Consider the following 19715-nt stretch of genomic DNA (forward strand, 5'->3'; position numbering starts at 1 on the left):
CTAGATGATGAAGGTTTGTTTTTGCCACCTTGACATCTGAAAGTGCGTGAAGTAAAGTCCAGGTGAGAGTGAGAGTGATGCTGAGCTCAGTTTATGAATAAGGAACATTACATCATGTTTATGTAGGTTGATCTGTCCTTTGGAAGCAAACTGATGAAGTGCTCTCTCTGCGTGTCGTCGCTCCATAAAAATCAGCTGCCATCTCGTGAAAATGAGCTTCTATGCGGACGCAGACTCTCCCCCTCCACGCCGCGCTCCTGTCTGTGGGGCTTTTATGGTTCGGCTGTAAATCGATGACTTGTGGGTTTGCCGCTCTCACATTCCTTTGTATAGAAAACGTGCTGAGAGCGTAACGATGAACCTCCTCAGACTGATGGAGGAGCAGTTCTGACCTTTGCCGGGTCTCATTTCTGCCTTTTTGTACCTTTTGGAAGTTTCTTTTGTTCGCTTAACAGGACTGAAAATCAAAGGAGTGAAAGTGTCTCTGAAGGGAAACCTTTGAGCTGCTTCATCTCACATCAGGACCAAGAAATGGTTCAATCCAATTCTTTCATTTTGAGTAAACATCTAGACGTGTTTCCAGGGACAACTTCTGGACAGTGCCACAATGTTGGACAGCAAACTGTGGCCGTTTCTATAAAACTATACGGCTTGAAGAAGGTTTAGCTGCCACATTGAGCTGAGCAGCAAACATGGAGCAGATCTCCTCCAGCTCCTCGCTCCCTGGGGATTCAGAAGCGTTACCTCGTCAAATCTTTTCAGCACGACTTCATCATCACTGTTATCCACTCGGACTCTACATTGCATCACTGTGCACCCTGAGTGAAAACATGCCGTCTCTTTAAGGATCCCTCTGTCCTGATTGGCCAGCTGCTTCCCTCCCCGGCCTTGGACTCAGGACCAATCAAACCAAACCCAGCTTCAGGCCGGTTCAGACCCATGAATAGATCCGATTCTACAGCCGTTACTCTGACGCCGTTCCACACAAACTCCGTCTGCGTTACACAACAGAGAGCAGAACATGTCTCCTTCAGGCTTCCTGTGGGGGAGGGATTCAGCCCCCTCACGCTCCCTGAACTCTTATCCTGTGAGAGAGTGGCGGGCTGAGCGGCGGGCTGGAGGTCAGGGATGATAATGGCTTTGTCAGGACTTGTCCCGGCTCCACATTCCACTCACTTTTATCCCGGCAGATAAAAAGCCCTCAGAAACCTGCAGGCTATGGGTTCCATAACGTCACCCTGTGAATATGTGCTCACGCTCAGGACCAGCGTGGGAGAAGAAGAAGAAGAAGAGCTCAGCCCGGAGGAACACGAGGAGACAGAGCTCAGAATGTTACAGGGCCACAGATCTACATTTAGATTGATCCTTTATGTAAGGAGGACCCGGGGCCGTTAGAGCAGCACCAGAGCTTTGGCAACAAAAAGCAACAAACCTGTTTCTCATCTCAGACACTAAACATAATGATTTGTTGGTAAATGAGGTGAGGACTCAGTGAAATGTTTCTTTGCAGTATTCTGTAGATATTTGAATGGAGCACAAACAGAGGAAAGATTTCAAGGTTCTGTCTGATTGTGAGTCGTTTTCTATCTACGGTTTGATTTGATTTGAGTTTCCTGATACGAACGTGTTCCTGTGAGTTTGCTTCTTCATTACAGCAGCTGTAGATGAGTGATTGACAGCTTCTTGTTTCAGGCCATTCTTTGTGTTTCTTTGTGCTCTGTGATGAAGATTTGCTTTAGTGAGGATGAATCATGAGGAAGTCTGGATACAAATGTGAGAGAAAAGCTTTGATTGATGCTACAAGTCCATCAACATGACGTTTACTGATTTATATGCAATTATTATTATGGTTCAGATGATTAATCAATTCTCTCTCTCTCTCTCTCTCCCTCCCCCTCCCTCTCCCTCCCTCCCTCTCTCTCTCCCCTCCCCCCCTCTATAAAACACAGGTGGTCCTCTGCAGGCTGTAAACTCGCTCACTGCTCTCAGCCTAAACATTCCTGTGTAATAACTTAGAAGTAAACTGGCTTTTCCCTGAAACGGTTCCAGTCCAGTTTGCTCTGTGACCCAAATCTAAACTCATTGATCCCATATCGGTTCATACTAAACACACAGCACCATCACACCTCCGTTAGACCGTGATGTCATCCATATCCTGCTCCATACTACTTGATTACTTATTATTACTGCGGGTATACTAAAAAAAACATGTATTATATGAGATGCTGACTGCCAGAATGCGCTCAGTAGAACAAGAAATATGTGGGTAGAGTAGAAGAAGTATTTGTCCTCCTGGAGTAAGGACAGATGTGACCTGGGGATGATTTATTGTTATTATATTATTAATCCTGCAACATTTGGCTTTAAAGTAATATTGATCACTGATTAACTTTACAGTGAAAGCAGCAGACGGGCCTGATTGACGTCACAGCTCGTCTCCACGGGGACACGAGACGCTGCCGCTCTCTAAACGTACCAGACCCTGCAGTGATTGATTATTATTGATTATCAACCATTTGATTTTCCAAAACTTGATTGGAAAAATCAGTACTGGATTCTTAAACACTGAATTTATTTTTTGCGCTTTGAATTTGAAAGAAAGTAAAGAGTTAAAGGAGGCAGAAATGTTTAGATAGAAGGGAGACTGTTAACATTTTTCCTGTGACACTGTTGCTGTGATGTTTCCTGTGTGATGATGTCGTTGGAGTGAACTTCCTCTGTTTACAGCAGCCAGCTGGTGCTCTGCCTCCTCTACAGACACTTCAGCAACCTGCACCTTTCTCTCATCGTAAATAATCAGAAGTGACCAAACGGACGGATTCATGCTCTGGTTTGTTTCAGTCCCCTGCTTCTGTTCGGCCTAGAAGTTCTCAAATGAAGGCCTGTGTACCAATGATGGTACGTGAAGCCCTTGGTTGAACACCAGATGGTTCACTGCTCAGTCTCTCTATCGTTCTGTTATCGGCCTTAAAATCTCTAAATTCATCCTGATCATCAACACATTCAACACAAACAGAGGAAGAAATGGGAATGAGGAAAGAATAAAACCATAAACTTAAGACTCAATGACGGACATGTTAAAGCTCAGACTTGTAGCATATGTAAGTATTGGTTTCGTTGGAAATGAACTGATCAATCAATAACTTATTGGTAGATTTTAGTAGTAAAAGTTCCATGTTTGTGTCAAATTCATAGAAAAGTTTGATTTTCCTGAGGACGGTTGAAACCAAAAAAGTCTGAATAGTCAAACTAACTGATTGGTCGATTAATTGATTCAGCACCAAGTAAACAAAGTGTCCGTATGTTATTATATCATCACATCCACTGATTTGTCCTGTATTGATTAGAATCCTGATCGATGTTTAAGATGGTGATTCAACTACATGGATCTGAAACGTGAAGATCGATAATAATCAATTAGAGCGCGTTCCTCCTTCAATCCTCACGGTAATGATTGGAACCTTTAATACAGTTTGAGTAAACTACTGCTACATGAGGAATCAGTGAAATGAGTTTTAAAAATACTGAGGGGATCAAATTCATCAAATTGAATCCAATCCTGGTTTCTGATCAATCTAATCACCATGGAGACCAAGATTTGATGATGCGTAAAGCAACACATCAGGAGGAAACGTAAAGAAACTGTTGTTTTCAGACATAATAATGGATTGAATGGCTTTGAGGGACTTACTCCTGCCGTGCTCCTTCATGATGGTGATCAGCTCCTTGTACTCCTTGTAATCGTCCATGTAGGGCTGCGCCTCCACGGTGACGTTCATCTCCGCCTTCAGGTTCAGGTAGATCCCCTCGGACAGGAAGTAGTGCGGCCGGTCGTCCTGCCGCAGGTCGTGGTAGATCACCATGGCCCGGGACGTCCAGTTGAAGTGCGTGTGCAGGACGCTGGCGAATTTCCCCAGCTTGGTGGTGGACGGCCCGGTGCGCACGATGGTCCGGTACTCCTCCAGCTTGTCGAAGCCGTACGCGGGTCCTCCGGCGGTGAACAGCGGGAGCTTCCAGTGCGACGCGAAACGGCCCACGGAGGCGAGCGGGTACACGCACCCGGGGCCGAAGAACGCGTCCGGGCGGTTGTAAAGTTTGGCGTCCACGGCCACCACCTGCGCCTGGCTCTCCGCGCAGGAGCCCACCGCGGGATCCTCCGTGCTGAAGTTGAGGATGTGAATGTTGCGGCCGCGCAGCAGTCCGTCTTTGCTCCGCAGGTCTTCGTGCGCCATGAGGATCGCCGGGAAGACGCGCGGCAGAGCCCACGGGTACTTCAGGTTGTCCGGCAGCATCACCGCCACCGTGATGTTTCCTCCCGCGCAGCCCGGCGAGAGGCAGCAGCAGCACAGAGCCGCCAGCAGCCAGCAGCCCAGCGCCGCCTGATGCCCCATGTCGAGCCGCGGCTGCTCGGAAGTCCCGCGGAGGAAAGTACGGCACCGTCTGGAGAGGAGAGAGGAGCGCCGGTGCCACCAACCATAAGATCCCACTCCGCCTCTGAACTCACAACAACTCACTCAAAGATCCTTCCCCAGGTCCAGGTCCAGGTCCACGTCCAGGTCCAGGTCCCGCTGCGCCATCCGCCTCCGCTGCGTCACTCCGCGTCTAAAGTCCGAAGAGTCCCGGGGCGAGTGAGAGAGTGTTCCAGCGCGGCACGGAGCTCACACACACACCCACACACACACACACACACACACAGATCCTCCAGAGGTCCCTCCGACTGAGAGAGCATCCATCCAGAGCACCGCAACTTCAGGCACAGCGCACATACGCACACACACACACACGCAAGCGCACGCGCGCACGCGCGCACACACACACACACACACACACACACACACACACACACACACACACACACACACACACACACACACACTGCAAGAAATGTCCACCTTCACAGCAGCTTAAGGAGGACCAGGACCATTACAGCAGCCTGAAGGTGTGTGCGTGTGCGTGTGCGTGTGTGCGCGTGTGCGTGCGTGTGTGTGTGTGTGTGTAAAGACGTAAAAGTGAATACATAACAGAAAGACAGAATAGATATGTAAATATTTAAAGTGCAGCACTCTTGAGTATGAATGATGAATTCTAAGTACAGCTCAGTTCAGCTTTATTGTCTTGATTCTTACGTACGCTGACGTCACTCAGAGATCAATAATCTGATAGATAAGTGAACAAACATCCCGCAGTAACAACATGAGGAAGAGGTCAACCACACAGATAAAGGTTCAAGCTGGAATGTTTGACTTTGAAATAAGTCAACACTTGTCAAATCCATTTAGATAAAATCAATCAGATGTTCTGCGTTCATTGATCACTTTGTTCTTTCCCGTACTTCTAGCTTTAGTCACATTTGTCTCAGAGCTTTAAATTGCAGGTTGTTTGCGGGTTCCAGTCTCTCTTTGTTTTCACTCAGATCGCTGACTGAGGCTTTAAACACTGAAACACACAACCACCAATAAACTGCGTCACGTAGAAGCGGAAGCGGAACGTTCCTGATCACAGATCGATTGATTACGGGACATGTTTTGCAGCGTGATTCTCCTTAGCACAGGCACGAGGCGCCCCCTGCTGGACACACGGGGACAGCGCCGCCTCACGGTCACGGGACCTCAGTGAAGGGTTGGACCTCAAACTGAAATGTTTTGCTTTTTAATGTTTGAACCTTAAAAAGTGGATTTGATCTTAAACCCCCCCCTTTAACGTTAAACGCTTCTGTTCAACTTCTCCATGTTTATTTTCACTTCCATCTTTAGCCAGAGCATGAAGTCACACAGTCAGTTTCAGCACAGCGCCCCCTGCAGCCTGAGCACAGTGACTTCACTTCTGATAGGAAACAAAGCTGAGACTCAATTTGTCAAAACTTTATTTAAAACTCTAGCAAAGGACACAGTGAAGCCCCGCCCACTTCATGATGTCAAGCTCAGAACTTATCAATCAAGCAGTGAAGACGGACTTCTTTGGTCCCGATCACAAAGATTCACCTTCACACAAACACACACAGCTGCAGACCAACAGCTGATCTCTAAACGTGTGGATGGGCTAAAGCGACCTGACTGACACATGATTCATGATTCATCTTTATCAATACTCTATCAATACTGATTAGTTCTTCTGTGGCTGATTTGCTGGTGTGATGGACCGGCGGCCGCGTCTCCGTCACTCCTTCATCCAGCCCAGCAGCTGAGGGGTGAAGTAGGTGATGATGATGTCAGCGCCTGGGAGGGGAGAGGAGAGGCGACATCATCGAGCCGATCAGGATCAAACTTTCAGCAGGAACACAAAGCTGCAACTTCTCTCATTCTTGGCTTTGCTGAGTTGTGCCGCGTGTGTGTGTGTGCGCGTGTGTGTGTGTGTGTGTGTGTGTGTGTCAGGTGGTGTCGCGGTCTCACCTGCCCTCCTGAACGACGTCATGGCCTCCATCACGGCGGCCCGCAGGTCGAACGCTCCGGCCTGGGCGCCGTGCCACATCATGGCGAACTCTCCGGACACGTTGTACACGGCCAGAGGGTGAGAGGGAAACTGAGACGGGAGGACAGAGGGGGCGTCAGCAGCAGAGGAGAGTGTGTGTGTGTGTGTGTGTGTGTGTGTGTGTGTGTGTGTGTGTGTGTGTGTAGTACCTTGTCCTTGACCTCTCTCACGATGTCCAGATACGGCAGACCAGGCTTCACCATCAGCATGTCGGCTCCTTCTTTCACGTCGCGTTCCTGAAGCAACCACACACAAGGAGTGAGTCCTGACACACACACACACACACACACACACACACACACACACACACACACACACACACACACACACACACACACACACACACACACACACACACACACACACACACAACCACACACACACACACACACACACACACACACACACACACACCACGGCCCGGATGGCGAGTCCTCGGGCGCCGGGCGGCAGCTGGTAGCAGCGTCTGTCTCCGAAGGCCGGTTTGGACTGAGCGGCGTCTCTGCACAGACAAACACAAAGACGTCAGGTTGTGTTTCCCCTCATGTGGCTCGGTAGCGTTGGATGGTCCCGGCGTACCTGAAGGGGCCGTAGTAACAGGAGGCGAACTTTGCACTGTAGCTCAGCACCGACACCTGCAGAGGAGAGAGAGAGCAGCAGAGGGATGAGACCTGACTGTGGCTGAGTGAGTCTGAGTCTGAGCCTGAGTCTGAGCCTGAGCCTGAGCCTGACCTTGTTTCCCAGGCCGCCTGAGATCAGCGCCTGCTTGATGGCTCTCACTCTGCCGTCCATCATGTCAGAGGGGGCGATGATGTGGCAGCCTGCAGGACGACACCAGAGGGTGAGACAGGTGCAGCTCAGGACGCAGCCGTCTGACTGACTGGGTGCTTTTGATCCAGGAGTGTAAGAGGAGACGAGAGAGAGACGAGAGAGAGAGACGAGAGAGAGAGAGCAGCAGAGGCCATGGCTCGCCTTACAGATGTGAAGAAGCAAGAGAGTCAGAGAGAGAGAGATAGAGAGAGAGAGAGAGAGATAGAGAGATAGAGAGATAGAGAGAGAGAGAGAGAGATAGAGAGACAGAGAGATTGGTTTCCTAGCTCTAATAATAGAACAGAAGTAGAATCAGGCCTCACCGGCTCGAGCGTACGCCAGCGACACCTCTGCCAGTCTCAGGCAGCTGGCGTCGTTGTTCAGAGTCCCGTCGGTGTTCAGGATTCCTGCAGAAGGAGACGACACGCCTTTAGGAGGTGAGATCAGTCGGGTGAGAGGCGGCGGTGTGTGTGTTCAGGAGGAGGCGCTGACCGCAGTGACCGTGTGACGTGTAAGGGCACAGGCAGACGTCGCACGCCACCAACAGGTCGGGGAACAAAGACCGGATCCTCTTCACCGCCAGCACGGCCGGGGTGTCGTCTGCGTCGGCGCCGGAGCCTCTCTCGTCCTGAAATCACACGACAACACCTCCGCGTCACACAAAGCAACACAAATCAACACACAGGCGGTGAGCCGGGGTCAGCGTGACCTTTAACCTTCAGCCCAGTGCTGTTTCTCAATCAACTGGGTTACAAACCTTTTCTATTTTGGCAGGAACTCCAAATATGAGCACGCACTTTAAGCCGTTGTCCACCAGGGGGCGCAGCATCTCCTCCAGCTTGTTCACTCCGTACCTGTCAGAGGGAAAAGGTTTCAATATTAGAAAACTATACACCTGGGTGCTTCTTTGTCATAACTGAAGCTCTGTTACGTCGCCTGACATTTATTAAAATATAAGACCGAGCAAATATTGTGAAAACACTTCTGTCTGATTTGAGACGACCTCTGTTGTTGTCGAGGAATAATGGCTCTAACGGATTCTCCTCTTATCTGGGTTCAGGTCTTGGCCCCGAGGCTCCGCCCTGCCTGAGGCTTTTATCTGAGGGTAACAGTGTGTGTGTGTGTGTGTGTGTGTGTGTGTGTGTGTGTGTGTGTGTGTGAGGTTTGCTTCTGTTAGGACCTCCAGGAGACGAGCTGTCAAACGTCCACAGACTCAGTTTGTTACCCAAAACACTTTGCTCCTCCTGTGAGCAGTGAGATTCTGTGTATGAGGTTCAGAGGTCAGCTTCAGGAGCAGGCAGAGGTCAACAGGAGGTTGTGTGTCTTACCTGGCCTGACCCGGCAGGCTGCAGATGGGCTCCACTGCATCAGCACCGTCACTGTGAGAGAGGACATCCCTGTCAGCACACAGAGCAGAACCAGAACCAGAACACATCACATCCTACTGAGTAGACTGAAGCTTTACGTGATGAAGATGGGGTAGATGAGGTTGCCGGGCTTTAGGTCGGTGGCGCAGCTCTGCCAGAACCGGAGCGTGGGGTGGAAGTATCCGCTGTGGAGGATGGACTCGGCCGGCGTCTGCATCTTTACCCTACAGAGTGGAGAGAACATGTGAAACCTGAGAAGGAAGTTGTGCGCCGGCGGCGGCTTTCCTGAAATCTCTTCTGCATTGCTGCGACTCAGCCGGCGTGAAAGTGACCAAGCATGCGTGAGGACGCTCCACCACACACACACACAGCAGAGCTTCACCGCCTCATGGCTCTGCTCAGGTCACACACTTCATACACACTCATACTGCTGCTACAACACAAGGGAGAAGTTCATCACACACCAAATACTGTGCAGGTGCTTTGTTATATGATCATAACTCTGTAAATGTGTTAATATGACATACAAACACACAAACAGAGTATAAACACAGATCATAGTTCAGATGTGATACAGCTGAATATTGAGGATGTCCTGTTGCATTTTCACAACTTCAGAAAAGACTTTAAAACATATAAAAGTATGATTAAATCCTGATAACGTCACCTGCAGGGTAAAGTTTACTTTAAACTTCAGTTATTATTTGGTAAACACGCGTTTCTAATGGACTCGCGTGTTTCTGTACATGTCGTCCTGACAGCAACTCGCGGCTCTGCGACTGAATTAAAGTAACCGTGAGGGACATTTACACACCGGAAGGTCTCACGTGACGCACTAGTTCGATCTTAAATCAAATAAAGGAGAGAACTTAAAGTCACTTCTTACCTTTGAACAACTCTGAACCTCAACAGACTCGTCCTGCTTCTTCGTTTTGGCTTCGCGCCGCGGCGTTTGGTTACAGACTTACTGGTGCAGTAGCGCCGCCTGGTGGCACGGAGTTGAATCACAGGCTTACAACCATTCAACTTCCGCCTGAATTATGAACTGAACTGTACTTTGGTACGTTGGAATTGTTTTGCAGAAGATTTAATAGAATTAATAATTGAAGCAAATCTCCCAGACAACAACAGTTGGTCGATCTTTAACTAAAAATCTTCTCCAAATCCATTATAAATATACGGTTTTTATTTACTTTGTTTCCACCTCTCAATCTAATGTAACCGACATAAATGAATCATAATTGTTTTCATGTTTTTATCCAAGTTGAAATCTAAACAACTACATTGAAACAGCAACGTTTATTGAGAGAAACTCCGTATAAACTCAGATTTCTGTCAGATTTATTCGTTAAATTCAACAGCTTCAAAATAAAGGCTCTGGCCAACCTACGCCCCCTTTCGGCCACCGTAGACTGTTCTCTACTTCTCGCGATACTTTTCCTGAAGGCGAGAAGAAAGCCGAAGCTAGGCGCTAACAGCTCGTTAGCTCCGCGCTGTCAGTCTCTCCGCTCCATGGACCTCCGGGCCGCCAGCAGCGTCTGAGGTAAACCGACACACATGAGGGGGAAGGGGGGCTTACAGACACGAACACTGGGTTCAGCGCGCTGCTCCGGGCTGTGCGGTCTGTTTGTTTGTTCGGTCTGAGTCAGGCTGTTAGCTTACATTGATGTTCGGAGCTACAATCGGGATTTTGTTTTTAATTTCACCGGTAGCGAGCCGGAGTCCCGCGGCCCGTAGAGACCCACACCGCCCCGCAGAGACCCGCAGAGACCCGCCCCGCCCCCGGGACGCGCACTGACCTGGTCGGCTCCATACCCCGCCCCGCTGTCGGCTCAGCCCGGCGGGCAGCGTCAGTCCGCACCGCAGGGCTCGGCGCGTCCTTCTTAGTGACAGAGAGTTCTTTGATGGCGTCTTGGTGAAGCTTGGACTCTTCGTGCTCGGTGAACTTCTCCGCGGCCTTCCTCCAGTTAGAGAAGCCTCCTTTAACGAAGCTGCTGTCCGCCCTCACACTGTCCCCGATCAGTCCGCTCTCCAGCGCTTTGACGCAGCTGAAGCAGAGGACGCGGTCCCGGTCCTCCATGTAGCTGAGCCAGGTCCACCTCCGGAACCAGCCGGCGTCAAAGGAGCGAAGGGACGCCTCTGTGCCGAACCGCCGCCCGGGGAAGGGGAGGCTGCTCGGCTGGTTCGGTTCGTTCTGACCGGAGAGGCCGTGTGACTCCGGGCTCAGCTCGGCCTCCGCTCGGTGGTCCCGGTCCTCCTCCTCCGGGGAGCGGCCCGGTCCGGGTCCGTCCGCCTCCGCCAGCAGGCCGCATCTCTTAGTGCGCTCCGGGCTCACGGAGGCGTTAGAGGCGCGTTTCTGCGCCATTTAGATAGATGAGCATCTGTACATCAACATAAGGTCCGTGGCTGCGTCAGGTGACCACAAGTAAAGATGTGTTTGGATCAATCGGGGAGCTGCAGCGCCCCCTGTTGGTGCTGCAGCTCCCCGAGCAGCCCAGTGTGTGTGTGTGAAGCCAGGGCCTGTGTAAACATCGCACACACACACATATACACACACACACACAGATGACAGGCAGGGAGAGGACATCATGTTATAAAGATCTCTTTATAAACCTTCATCTTCTGCTCACTGCTCTCTAACCTGTGTGACCTCTGTAGGTCAGTGAGGCTGCAGTGTGTGGGGCTCAGCTGATGACCTCAGGTTTGGGAGCAGATCTGTTAGTTTAGATGAGGATCACAGAGTGTGAACACTTCAGGCTCAGCAGGTCAAACCTCTGCTGCTCCTCTCTGAAAGCTCAGGTGTGTGTGTGTGTGTGTGTGTGTGTGTGTGTGTTCTGTCCCGTCTGTGTCTCTGGCCTCATGTTGTCTCCTCTCCTCTCCTCTCTCCTCTCCTCTCAGACTGGATTTCTCCTCCTCATGGTTGTGGAGATGGAGCCACAGCTCAGCATCTCATTCTGAGGTTCCTCCCCGTCTGTGTCGCCTCCTTCCTGCCCGCTGACGCCCCGGCCGCCTCCTCAGCTGTGGAGCCCTGGTCACACCCAGGGTGACCTTCGTCTGTGTGTGACCATGCTGTTCTCTCTGAGGGAGCTGGTCCAGTGGCTGGGCTTCGCCACCTTCGAGCTCTTCCTCCACCTGTTGGCCATCCTGGTCTTCAGCATGCTTGTGGCTCTGCGGGCCGACATGTTCACCCCCTCTCTCAGCTGGTGGTTGGTGTTCGTCCCGCTGTTTGCCGCGGACGGCCTCAGCACCTACTTCACCGCCATCGTGTCCATCCGGCTGTACCAGGAGAACGAGCGGCGCCTGGCGGTGCTGCGGCTGCTGTGGGTGCTGACGGTGCTCAGCCTCAAGCTGGTGTGTGAGGTTCTGCTGTGCCAGAAGCTGGCGGAGCAGGAGCAAGCCCGGGACCTGTGGTTCGGCCTCATCGTGTCGCCGCTCTTCATCCTGCTGCAGCTGCTGATGATACGAGCGTGCCGCGTCAACTGAGGGGAGGAGTCTGCCCAGAGCTCCCGCACGGGGGAGGAGCTTCCTTCATCTGCCAATCAGAGACTTAAAGCATAACGCTGGCGTCACTCTGTCACACTTTGATTTCATCACCTTCATCTTCATCCTGCTGCTCCAGCAGCCTGGAGCTCCTGATGAAGCTGAACACACACTCCTCTTCTCTCTCTCTCTCTCCTGTTAGATTATGACTCTACCACATTAGTCTGAAGCTCGTGTCTCCGTTAGAGAGGAACTTAGAAACACTCAAAGCTCTGCTCGCTGCATGATGATGTCATCAGTTCTAGACTCCACCGCAACAACGAGGGAACAGGAAGTCCACATCACTTAATGTGTTTAAGTGCTTAAAGTGTGTGTGTGTGTGTGTGTGTGTGTGTGGCTTTAAGTGTGAAGGCAGCAGAAGAGTTGATGTGCTGATGTCGCGGCTCAGTGTGCTGGATGCTGTTTGTTGTGTCTCAGTGTGCTGGATGCTGTTTGTCGTGTCTCAGTGTGCTGGATGCTGTTTGTGTCAGACTGGAGGAGCGTCGTGTCTCAGTGTGCTGTCAGCTGGAGACGCTGTGTGAACTCTTCCTCCCTGAACCTGTAAGTTTACCTGGACACTTTGTTTTGGATGTGATTGACACACGTCTTGTTTCTCTGTGTCATGTTTATGTTCATGTTGATTCAGACCTTATTTATGTTCTTGTGTTGTTTTGCTATCTCTTGTGTACATACGTGTAAATAAACCTCTACATTTAAACTGTTCTCCTCCGGTCCTGTGTGTGGCGCTGCTCTGCCGCAGGAGGGCGCTGCTCCCTCTCTGTGGGCTTCAGGGCCTGAACGTAAAGGACCAAACTGTGACTCCTCATGAGGCGCAGCACAAAGGAGTCACGTCGGTTTGGCCCAAATCAGTGTTCATCTGGGACTGAGAGATCTTCTCCCACATGACCGAGGAGCTGCGCTGCATCACTCAGCCCCAAAGTGTCCGGATGTGAGAGTCGGTCGTGTTTATGTTGGTCAGCTGCTCTCAATACCTCCGTCTGCTGATTCATGTCGCAGCTCCTCGGCTCATGTGTGCGCCTCAGCAGGATTATCCACAGGTGACGTCACTGAATGAACCTCGTTGCCTTCTTATGACCGGAGCGCGACGTGTCCTCGCGCCACAACAACAACGCACGCGCGCCCCCACCTGTCCCAACAATGTTTACAATGAAAAACATCACAACAACGTGTGTGTGTGTGTGTGTGTGTGTGTGTGTGTGTGTGTGTGTGTGTGTGTGTGTGTGTGTGTGTGTGTGTGTGTGTGTGTGTGTGTGTGTGTGTGTGTGTGTGTGTGTGTGTGTGTGTGTTATATTCTAGACTTTTATCACTTAACTCTAGCAGCAGACAGTAAACACGTGACGTCATACGGCCTGGTTGTATGGTATATGGGGCGTGAGGAGCTGAGTGGTCTGGTTTGGCGCATATGGATCTGATCCCGCTCAGAGCGGATTAGGACTGCAGGTAAGAACCCAACATGGAGAACATAAACATGAACTACAACCCACAGAAATAAATATGGAACAGGAATGTACATGTTGTGTTATTACTGCAACATTATATCATCATTTCATGTCATTTTTTATTCATCGTGGAAATACGTAATTAGTTTAGAAGTCACGACAAATATTTCATTATAATTCGTAAACGATATACTATGATAGTAGATATTTAATTTAATATTTTTTAAATATAGTTAATGAGAGGTAACTATCGCGAACGTTCCAAATAAATCCGTTTTGTGCGACAATAACTCATTAAATATGCGATGTACAATATTTGTCATGTTTAATATTGTTGTACTGTGAGTTCAGATTACACCTGAACGCACCGCGTTTGATTGACAGCCATTCTAAGGCTTCTCAACAATAGACACGGGCGCGGTTTGGGTGAAAGGGCGGTGCTCTACAGACCAAAGAGGCGTGTCTTTAAAACAGAACAGCCAATGAAAGAGCTAGAGATTTTGCGGAGGGGCGGGGCCGCATTCAGGGACTGTACGGCCGGAGGGAGGAGAGAGGAAGGGAAGCAGAGTGGAGAGAAAAAACAGAAGGCAGGGATGTGTGTAGGATAAGCGCCGCTGCAGGTACTGTCACAGCCGGATACAGGTTTGATAGCCGCCCCGGTCCGTGGCGAGACCAGCACGGAGCCTGCCTCTCTCCTCTCCACCACACCTGAGAACAGCCTCCGCTATGTCTGGCGGAGGAGAGACCCGCGTCCTCCTCCAAGAGGCCGGCCAGGAGAGCCCGAGGATGCCGGCCTGGAAGCGAGAGATCCTGGAGAGGAGGAAGGCGAAGGGCGGCGGGTCTGGCGGTGCCGGTGCGGCCCCGGAGTCCAGTCCGCAGAAGGTGAACGGCGAACCGTCGGGGCGTAACGTGAACGGAGCCGCATGCCCCAGCAGAGACGCGCCGAGCTGCAGCGGCGCGTCCGGCCGGAATTACACCATCACCACCGCCAACCAGCACTTCGCCAACAACAAAGAGCCGTGGACGCCCGGCGCAGAGAGGGCGACGGCACCGAGGGTGGGGGGCGGACATGAGAGCCTGGTGCTGCACGACAGCCTGGGCCCGCTGCAGGAGAACCCGTTCATCAAGCTGGAGAAGGAGCGGAAGAGGCGGCAGGACCGAGAGAACGCAGCCCGGCCGGTCCAGCACATCCTCGAACTGTACGGCAGCGTCCCCGGCATCCGGACGATCCGCGCAGAGAACATCATCATCATCGAGTCCGACCCGGACTACTTTCCGGAGGCCGGTGGTCTCTCACCCGAGGCCAAATGGCAGCAGAACGGCGTGACTTGTTACAACTCTCTGAACGACCTCTTGGACCGGAGAGGGAGCGGTGTGACCGAGATAAGAGCCAAGGAGGTGGTGATTTATGATACCACGTTAAGCAAGAGCGAGGAGAACCTGAGCACCCTGGGGCGCCAGGATCACGAGGCCGGAGCTTATGAGACAGGTGAGGGTCAGGGCCGGGTGAGCCGCATGCTCCGGAAGTTTGACAGCAACTACGGGAAGCTGCAGAAGAAATCCCACAGCACTGAGAACCTGCTGGACCTGGATTGTGGTGCCAGCAGCAGGCCAAGACACTGGGCCAAGCCAGATCCAGACCTGGTGCCAAAACCCACGTCGCCCCTACGACCGGGCGCGTCACTCCGCAGCCCGGGCAGCACCCAGCCATCCTCGCCCATCTTCCAGAGTCCCTGGTCTTCCAGACCGAAGCCACAGCCGGCTGCCTCAGAGCCAAGCAGCCCGCACCGGCCTGCCAGGCCTCCGCAGTCCTTTACCTCCTATCGCCAGCGTTTTGAGGTGAACGGGGGCGGCAGAGATGAGCCAGACCGGGCGCAAACCAAGCCTGCCAGAGAGAGAGACTGGGATGGCGCAGAGGTGCCCCCTATATCCAAGGTGCCATGCTCTCCGGAGACCCGCCATGCCGAGACCCCCACAAGCCCTCTGTCGTCCAAGGTGTCTCGCTCGTCGCCCGAGTTTGAGATCCGCCCCTCCCCTAAGCCAGACCTCTCACTGATCCCTGACGGGGACACCCAGGCCCGGGCTCTGGCCAACCTGCGCCTGCAGTCCCGGAACTCCTTTACAGTAATCCCCAAACGCCGTCTTACTGCCCCGTCTGATGCAGACAGCCCTGTCCCGGAGAAGTCCCCCCCGTCCCACAGAGCGTCAAAGGTGCCCACGCCAGGAGTGCCAACCTCCCACGCCCCAACACCGACCCCATCACCCTCCAAAAAGATGGAGGGGAAACGGCCAGAGGAGAAGGAAGTGGAGAAGGTGGTGAGGACATCCAAACCTGAGCCACTTCCTCCTGTTGATCCAGCTCCTCCACCTCCTCCAAGCTCTGACCCTTCACCTCCCACTTCTACTCTCACGCCAGCTGCCGTCTCTCCACCTGCGCCTCCTTCTCCTTCCTCACCCCCGGTCTCCTCACCTCCTCCTACCCCAGAAGAGCCTGCAGTTGATCAGCTGCCGGTAACAAACATAGACGACATCGAGGTGGAGCCGCCTCAGCAGGTCCTTGCCCCGAGTCCAGGGGTCCAGAGGAGGACGGGCAACACCTTCACTGTGGTGCCCAAACGAAGGGGGGAGGGCGAGGGCCAGCCCGGCTCACCCGAGCCCCAGCAGGAGGTCGTCACCGACGCCCCGTCAGGATCAACGCCAGTGTCCACGCCGGGGTCCACGCCCCCCCAGGCCCCGTACGCCCACCTGGGCTCCCTGCTGAAGAAGCGTTACCCTGCCGTGGAGGAGATCGAGGTCATCGGGGGATACCTCTCCCTCGCCAAGTCCTGCATCTCCAAGACGGCATCCACGGGCAAGAAGGTGAGACCTGACGTGTGTGTGTGTGTGTGTGTGTGTGTGTGTGTGTGTGTGTGTGTGTGTGTGTGTGTGTGTGTGTGTGTGTGTGTGTGTGTGTGTGTGTGTGTGTGTGTGTGTGTGTGTGTGTGTGTGTGTGTGTGTGTCAGCGTTTGACTCTCTTAACCTCCAGATGCAGATGAACCCATGTTGCTCTGTTTTTTCAGTCGTATGTTCTGGGTTTGTGTTGTTTGTTGTCATAGCAACGACTGCAGCTGTCAGAGTGAAAAGTGCGATGTTTGCTGCTGAACCAAAGTTTGGGCGTTAATCTGTGTGTGTGTGCTGCTTTCCACGCTCTCCCTCCATCAGCTGCGCCGCTCTGGGCCTGAGTGGATTAAACACGTGTGTTTACACAGAGCAGACACACACACAGCGCTCTGCCCCGCTCCACACAGCTCAGTACTACAGACCTCATCAGGCCTGCATCAGGTCTCAGGAAGCTGCTTAGGGACTCAAACCAGGTCTTTACAGTCTGGTCCAGGTCTTGGATGGAGGGACACCGTGCGTCTGGTCGCTCTAACACTGGTCGCTCTAACACTGGCCGCTCTAACACTCCTCACTCCTCACAGATTTCGCGTTGCCGTACGACTTCACAAAGGCAAAGCGTTCTCGCCGCAAGATGATCAATAATGTAACTTATGGTTCACATTGCAGCTCTTGTGATTTGATGAATCACATCCTGAATGATCAGCTGTGACTGATCACTTTACCGATAACCTGAAGCCTCCGGTCTGAAGCCGACGTCAACGGACTGAAGTCCAGGAGCGATCTTTATAAACAGGAACTATCTGCTCCACTTCATGCAGGCGAGGATCAGAGGTGAAAATCTGTGGAGTGATTTGGGTGAACTGAGCCTTTAAGACGTTACTCAGGGCGTGGTGGCTCAGATGGTGCAGAGCCTTTTAACCGTTTCACCGCAGCATCCTGGGTCCACACACACACACCACCCCCCTCTCTCTCTCCCTCTCCCTTTCTCTCTCTAACTCCCCCCCCTCACTCTCTCTGTCTCCCTCACACTCGCTCTGCCTCACTCTCTTCCTCAATCTCTCTCTCTCTGTCTCACTCTCTCCCTCTCCCTCTCTCACTCACTCTTTCTGTCTCCCTCTCTCTCACTCTCTCTCGGCCCCTAACTCTCCCTCACTCTCCCTCACTCTCTCCGTCTCCCTCTCACTCCCTCTCCCTCCCTCTCGCTCACTCTCTTCCTCAATCTGTCTCTCTCTCTCACGCTCACTCTCTCTCTCCCTCTCACTCACTATCTCTCTGTCTCACTCTGTCTCTCTCTCTCCCTCTGTCTCTCTGTCTCTCCCTCCCTCACTCTCCCTCACTTTCTCTCCCTCTCCCTCACTCACTCTCTCTCTCCCTCCCTCTCTCTCCCTCCCTCTCTCCTCCATCGGCTCAGATTCCACATGCAAAAACCTGAAGCTAAATGCGTTTGTAGGCCACAGGCGTCTCTCTCGCTCTCTCTCTCTCTCTCTCCCCCCCTCTCTCTCTCTCTCTCTCTCTCTCTCTCTCCTCTCTCTCTCTCTCTCTCCTCTCTCTCTCTCTCTCTCTCTCTCTCTCTCTCTTCTCTCTCTCTCCCCTCTCTCTCTCTCTCTCCCTCTCTCTCTCTCTCTCTCTCTCTCTCTCTCTCTCTCTCTCTCTCTCTCCCTCACTCTCTCTCTCTCTCTCTCTCTCTCTCCCTCTCTCTCTCTCTCTCTCTCTCTCTCTCTCTCTCTCTCTCTCTCCCCCCCTCTCTCTCTCTCTCTCTCTCTCTCTCTCTCTCTCTCTCATTGAGCTCTGTTCTCTCCCTGCTGGCTCTCAGTGGACCTCAGCTGGCCTGAAGCTCCGGCAGCTCCTCGCTCCCAGTTTGTGGCTCCTGTGGTGTTTCTCTAATCCTCCATATTAGTGCCACACACACACGTTACACACTAATGAGTCTGTGTGACCGTGTGGGACAGTGGACAGGGCTGCATGTACGGGGGGGGGGGGGCCGCCTGAGAGCTCAGAGAGGAAATCAGCTCGTTTGTTTCCATCGGCAGTTTGACGCAAAACATATGAAACTTTTGTCGACTAAGTTCAGGAAATAATGACTCAGTTAGTGAAAGTCTGGAAATGAAACAAGACAAGAACGCACAGACAGACAGGTTCATCACAGTATAACCTCTCTCTCTCTCTCTGTCTATTGATGTTGTGTTGTTGAGGTCGGTAAGCCTCCTCGTCCGTCTCTCCCTCCGTCTCTCTCTCCGTCTCTCCCTCCACTCCTCCACTAAAGCACTCAGCGTATCCCAGCATGCATTGAGGTCTCTGGTGTGTGTGACACAGCTTGATGGTGTTTGTTCTAGCAGATGTCTCTCACATCATTTTCTGATCTAATCCCCCTAATTCATCTTAATCTGGAGTTTGTAATCTGGAGCTTCAACCAGAATTCAATGGAAACATACCGGTGTGTGTTTGAGCCACGCTTTTCCAAACTTTATGAGTTTACAATGACGCTGTGCCGTCCGCCGACATTCATGAGTGTGTGTGTGTGTGTGTGTGTGTTTGTTTGTTTTGTGGCCATGAGATCCTTCAGAAAACCTCCGTCTTTGTCCCGCCGCTTGTGTTTGGGCTCAGATCCCAGATTCTCCTTTTGTTGTCTGTGAGCTCCTCTCGACCATCGCAGAGCTCCGATTTGCTTCCTTTTTGTTTAGTGGGCAGAGCCGAGACAAAAGCCTGGAGGTGCGGCCCGGAGGCTCGGCCCAGGGGCTCAGCTCGGCCTGGGAGCTCGGCCCAGGGGCTTAGTTCGGGGGTCCGGCCCGGGGGCTCGGTTTCGGGGGTCCGGCCCCGGCCCGTGTGTTTTGTGTGGCGTGTCTCTATGACAGCAGCTTCCCAGAGAGGCGTCCAAACCCAAACCAGTTTTTATGAGGAACTAGGAAAAGAATGTTCCGGAAGCTCGTCAGGAGAGAAGAACTTCAACTTGACCAAAGCAGACGGTGGCCTCTTCCTCCACAATTACTACATTTCCAGAAATACTTTCCCTCCCTGGTGCTGAGTGTTCAGATCTCCGTCAGCCTCTTCTGTCTCATCGCAGAACGAGGGGAGGCAGTAGCTCAGTGGGTAGAGCTTCCGCTTTGGAACTGGAGGGTCACCGGTTCGAGTCCCTGCCAAGGTGCCCCTGAGCAAGGCACCGAACCCTCAATTGCTCCCCCCTCTGCGTAGGGTGGTAATGTAATGTAAGTCG

At 52.3% G+C, this 19715-nt stretch overlaps 4 protein-coding genes across 7 annotated transcripts in view; 2 read left to right on the forward strand and 2 right to left on the reverse strand.

Annotated features, from left to right (window-relative positions):
- npr2 (natriuretic peptide receptor 2) overlaps positions 1-4754 on the reverse strand; it is a 34257-nt gene extending 29503 nt beyond the window's left edge. For both annotated transcript variants that reach the window (XM_076159987.1, XM_076159986.1), the window contains exon 1: positions 3692-4754. In XM_076159987.1, coding sequence (XP_076016102.1) covers positions 3692-4391 — 700 coding nt within the window. In that variant the 5' untranslated portion in view covers positions 4392-4754. The remainder of the gene's footprint in view (positions 1-3691) is intronic.
- Positions 4755-5875: 1121 nt separating this feature from the next.
- On the reverse strand, positions 5876-11062 carry alad (aminolevulinate dehydratase). Of its 2 annotated transcripts, none has more exons than XM_076159992.1 (12): positions 10445-11062; positions 8744-8869; positions 8607-8657; positions 8036-8132; positions 7771-7906; positions 7602-7685; positions 7201-7289; positions 7048-7103; positions 6883-6970; positions 6618-6704; positions 6390-6519; positions 5876-6215 (listed from the first exon to the last, which is right to left on the reverse strand). In XM_076159992.1, the coding sequence occupies exons 1-12, from the start codon at positions 11008-11010 to the stop codon at positions 6157-6159; spliced, it is 1569 nt and encodes a 522-aa protein (XP_076016107.1). In that variant the 5' UTR covers positions 11011-11062; the 3' UTR covers positions 5876-6156. The 2 variants fall into 2 exon arrangements, with proteins under 2 accessions (XP_076016107.1, XP_076016108.1); XM_076159993.1 differs by lacking the exon at positions 10445-11062 and adding an exon at positions 9532-9607.
- On the forward strand, positions 6638-12882 carry tmem203 (transmembrane protein 203). 2 transcript variants are annotated; one of them, XM_076160004.1, is made up of 2 exons: positions 6638-6726; positions 11544-12882. In XM_076160004.1, the coding sequence occupies exon 2, from the start codon at positions 11712-11714 to the stop codon at positions 12126-12128; it is 417 nt and encodes a 138-aa protein (XP_076016119.1). In that variant the 5' UTR covers positions 6638-6726; positions 11544-11711; the 3' UTR covers positions 12129-12882. The 2 variants fall into 2 exon arrangements, with proteins under 2 accessions (XP_076016119.1, XP_076016118.1); XM_076160003.1 differs by lacking the exon at positions 6638-6726 and adding an exon at positions 10057-10188.
- A 1238-nt stretch (positions 12883-14120) lies between these two features.
- The window catches only part of tprn (taperin), a 15566-nt gene continuing 9971 nt past the window's right edge, over positions 14121-19715 (forward strand). Inside the window, exon 1 of the mRNA XM_076159988.1 lies at positions 14121-16483. Coding sequence (XP_076016103.1) covers positions 14351-16483 — 2133 coding nt within the window. The 5' untranslated portion in view covers positions 14121-14350. The remainder of the gene's footprint in view (positions 16484-19715) is intronic.

This window comes from Genypterus blacodes, unplaced genomic scaffold, assembly GCF_046128005.1.
Source record: "Genypterus blacodes isolate CSIRO-AG114 ecotype Tasmania unplaced genomic scaffold, CSIRO-AGI_Gbla_v1 ptg000102l_1, whole genome shotgun sequence".
NCBI classification, from domain to species: Eukaryota; Metazoa; Chordata; class Actinopteri; order Ophidiiformes; family Ophidiidae; genus Genypterus; species Genypterus blacodes.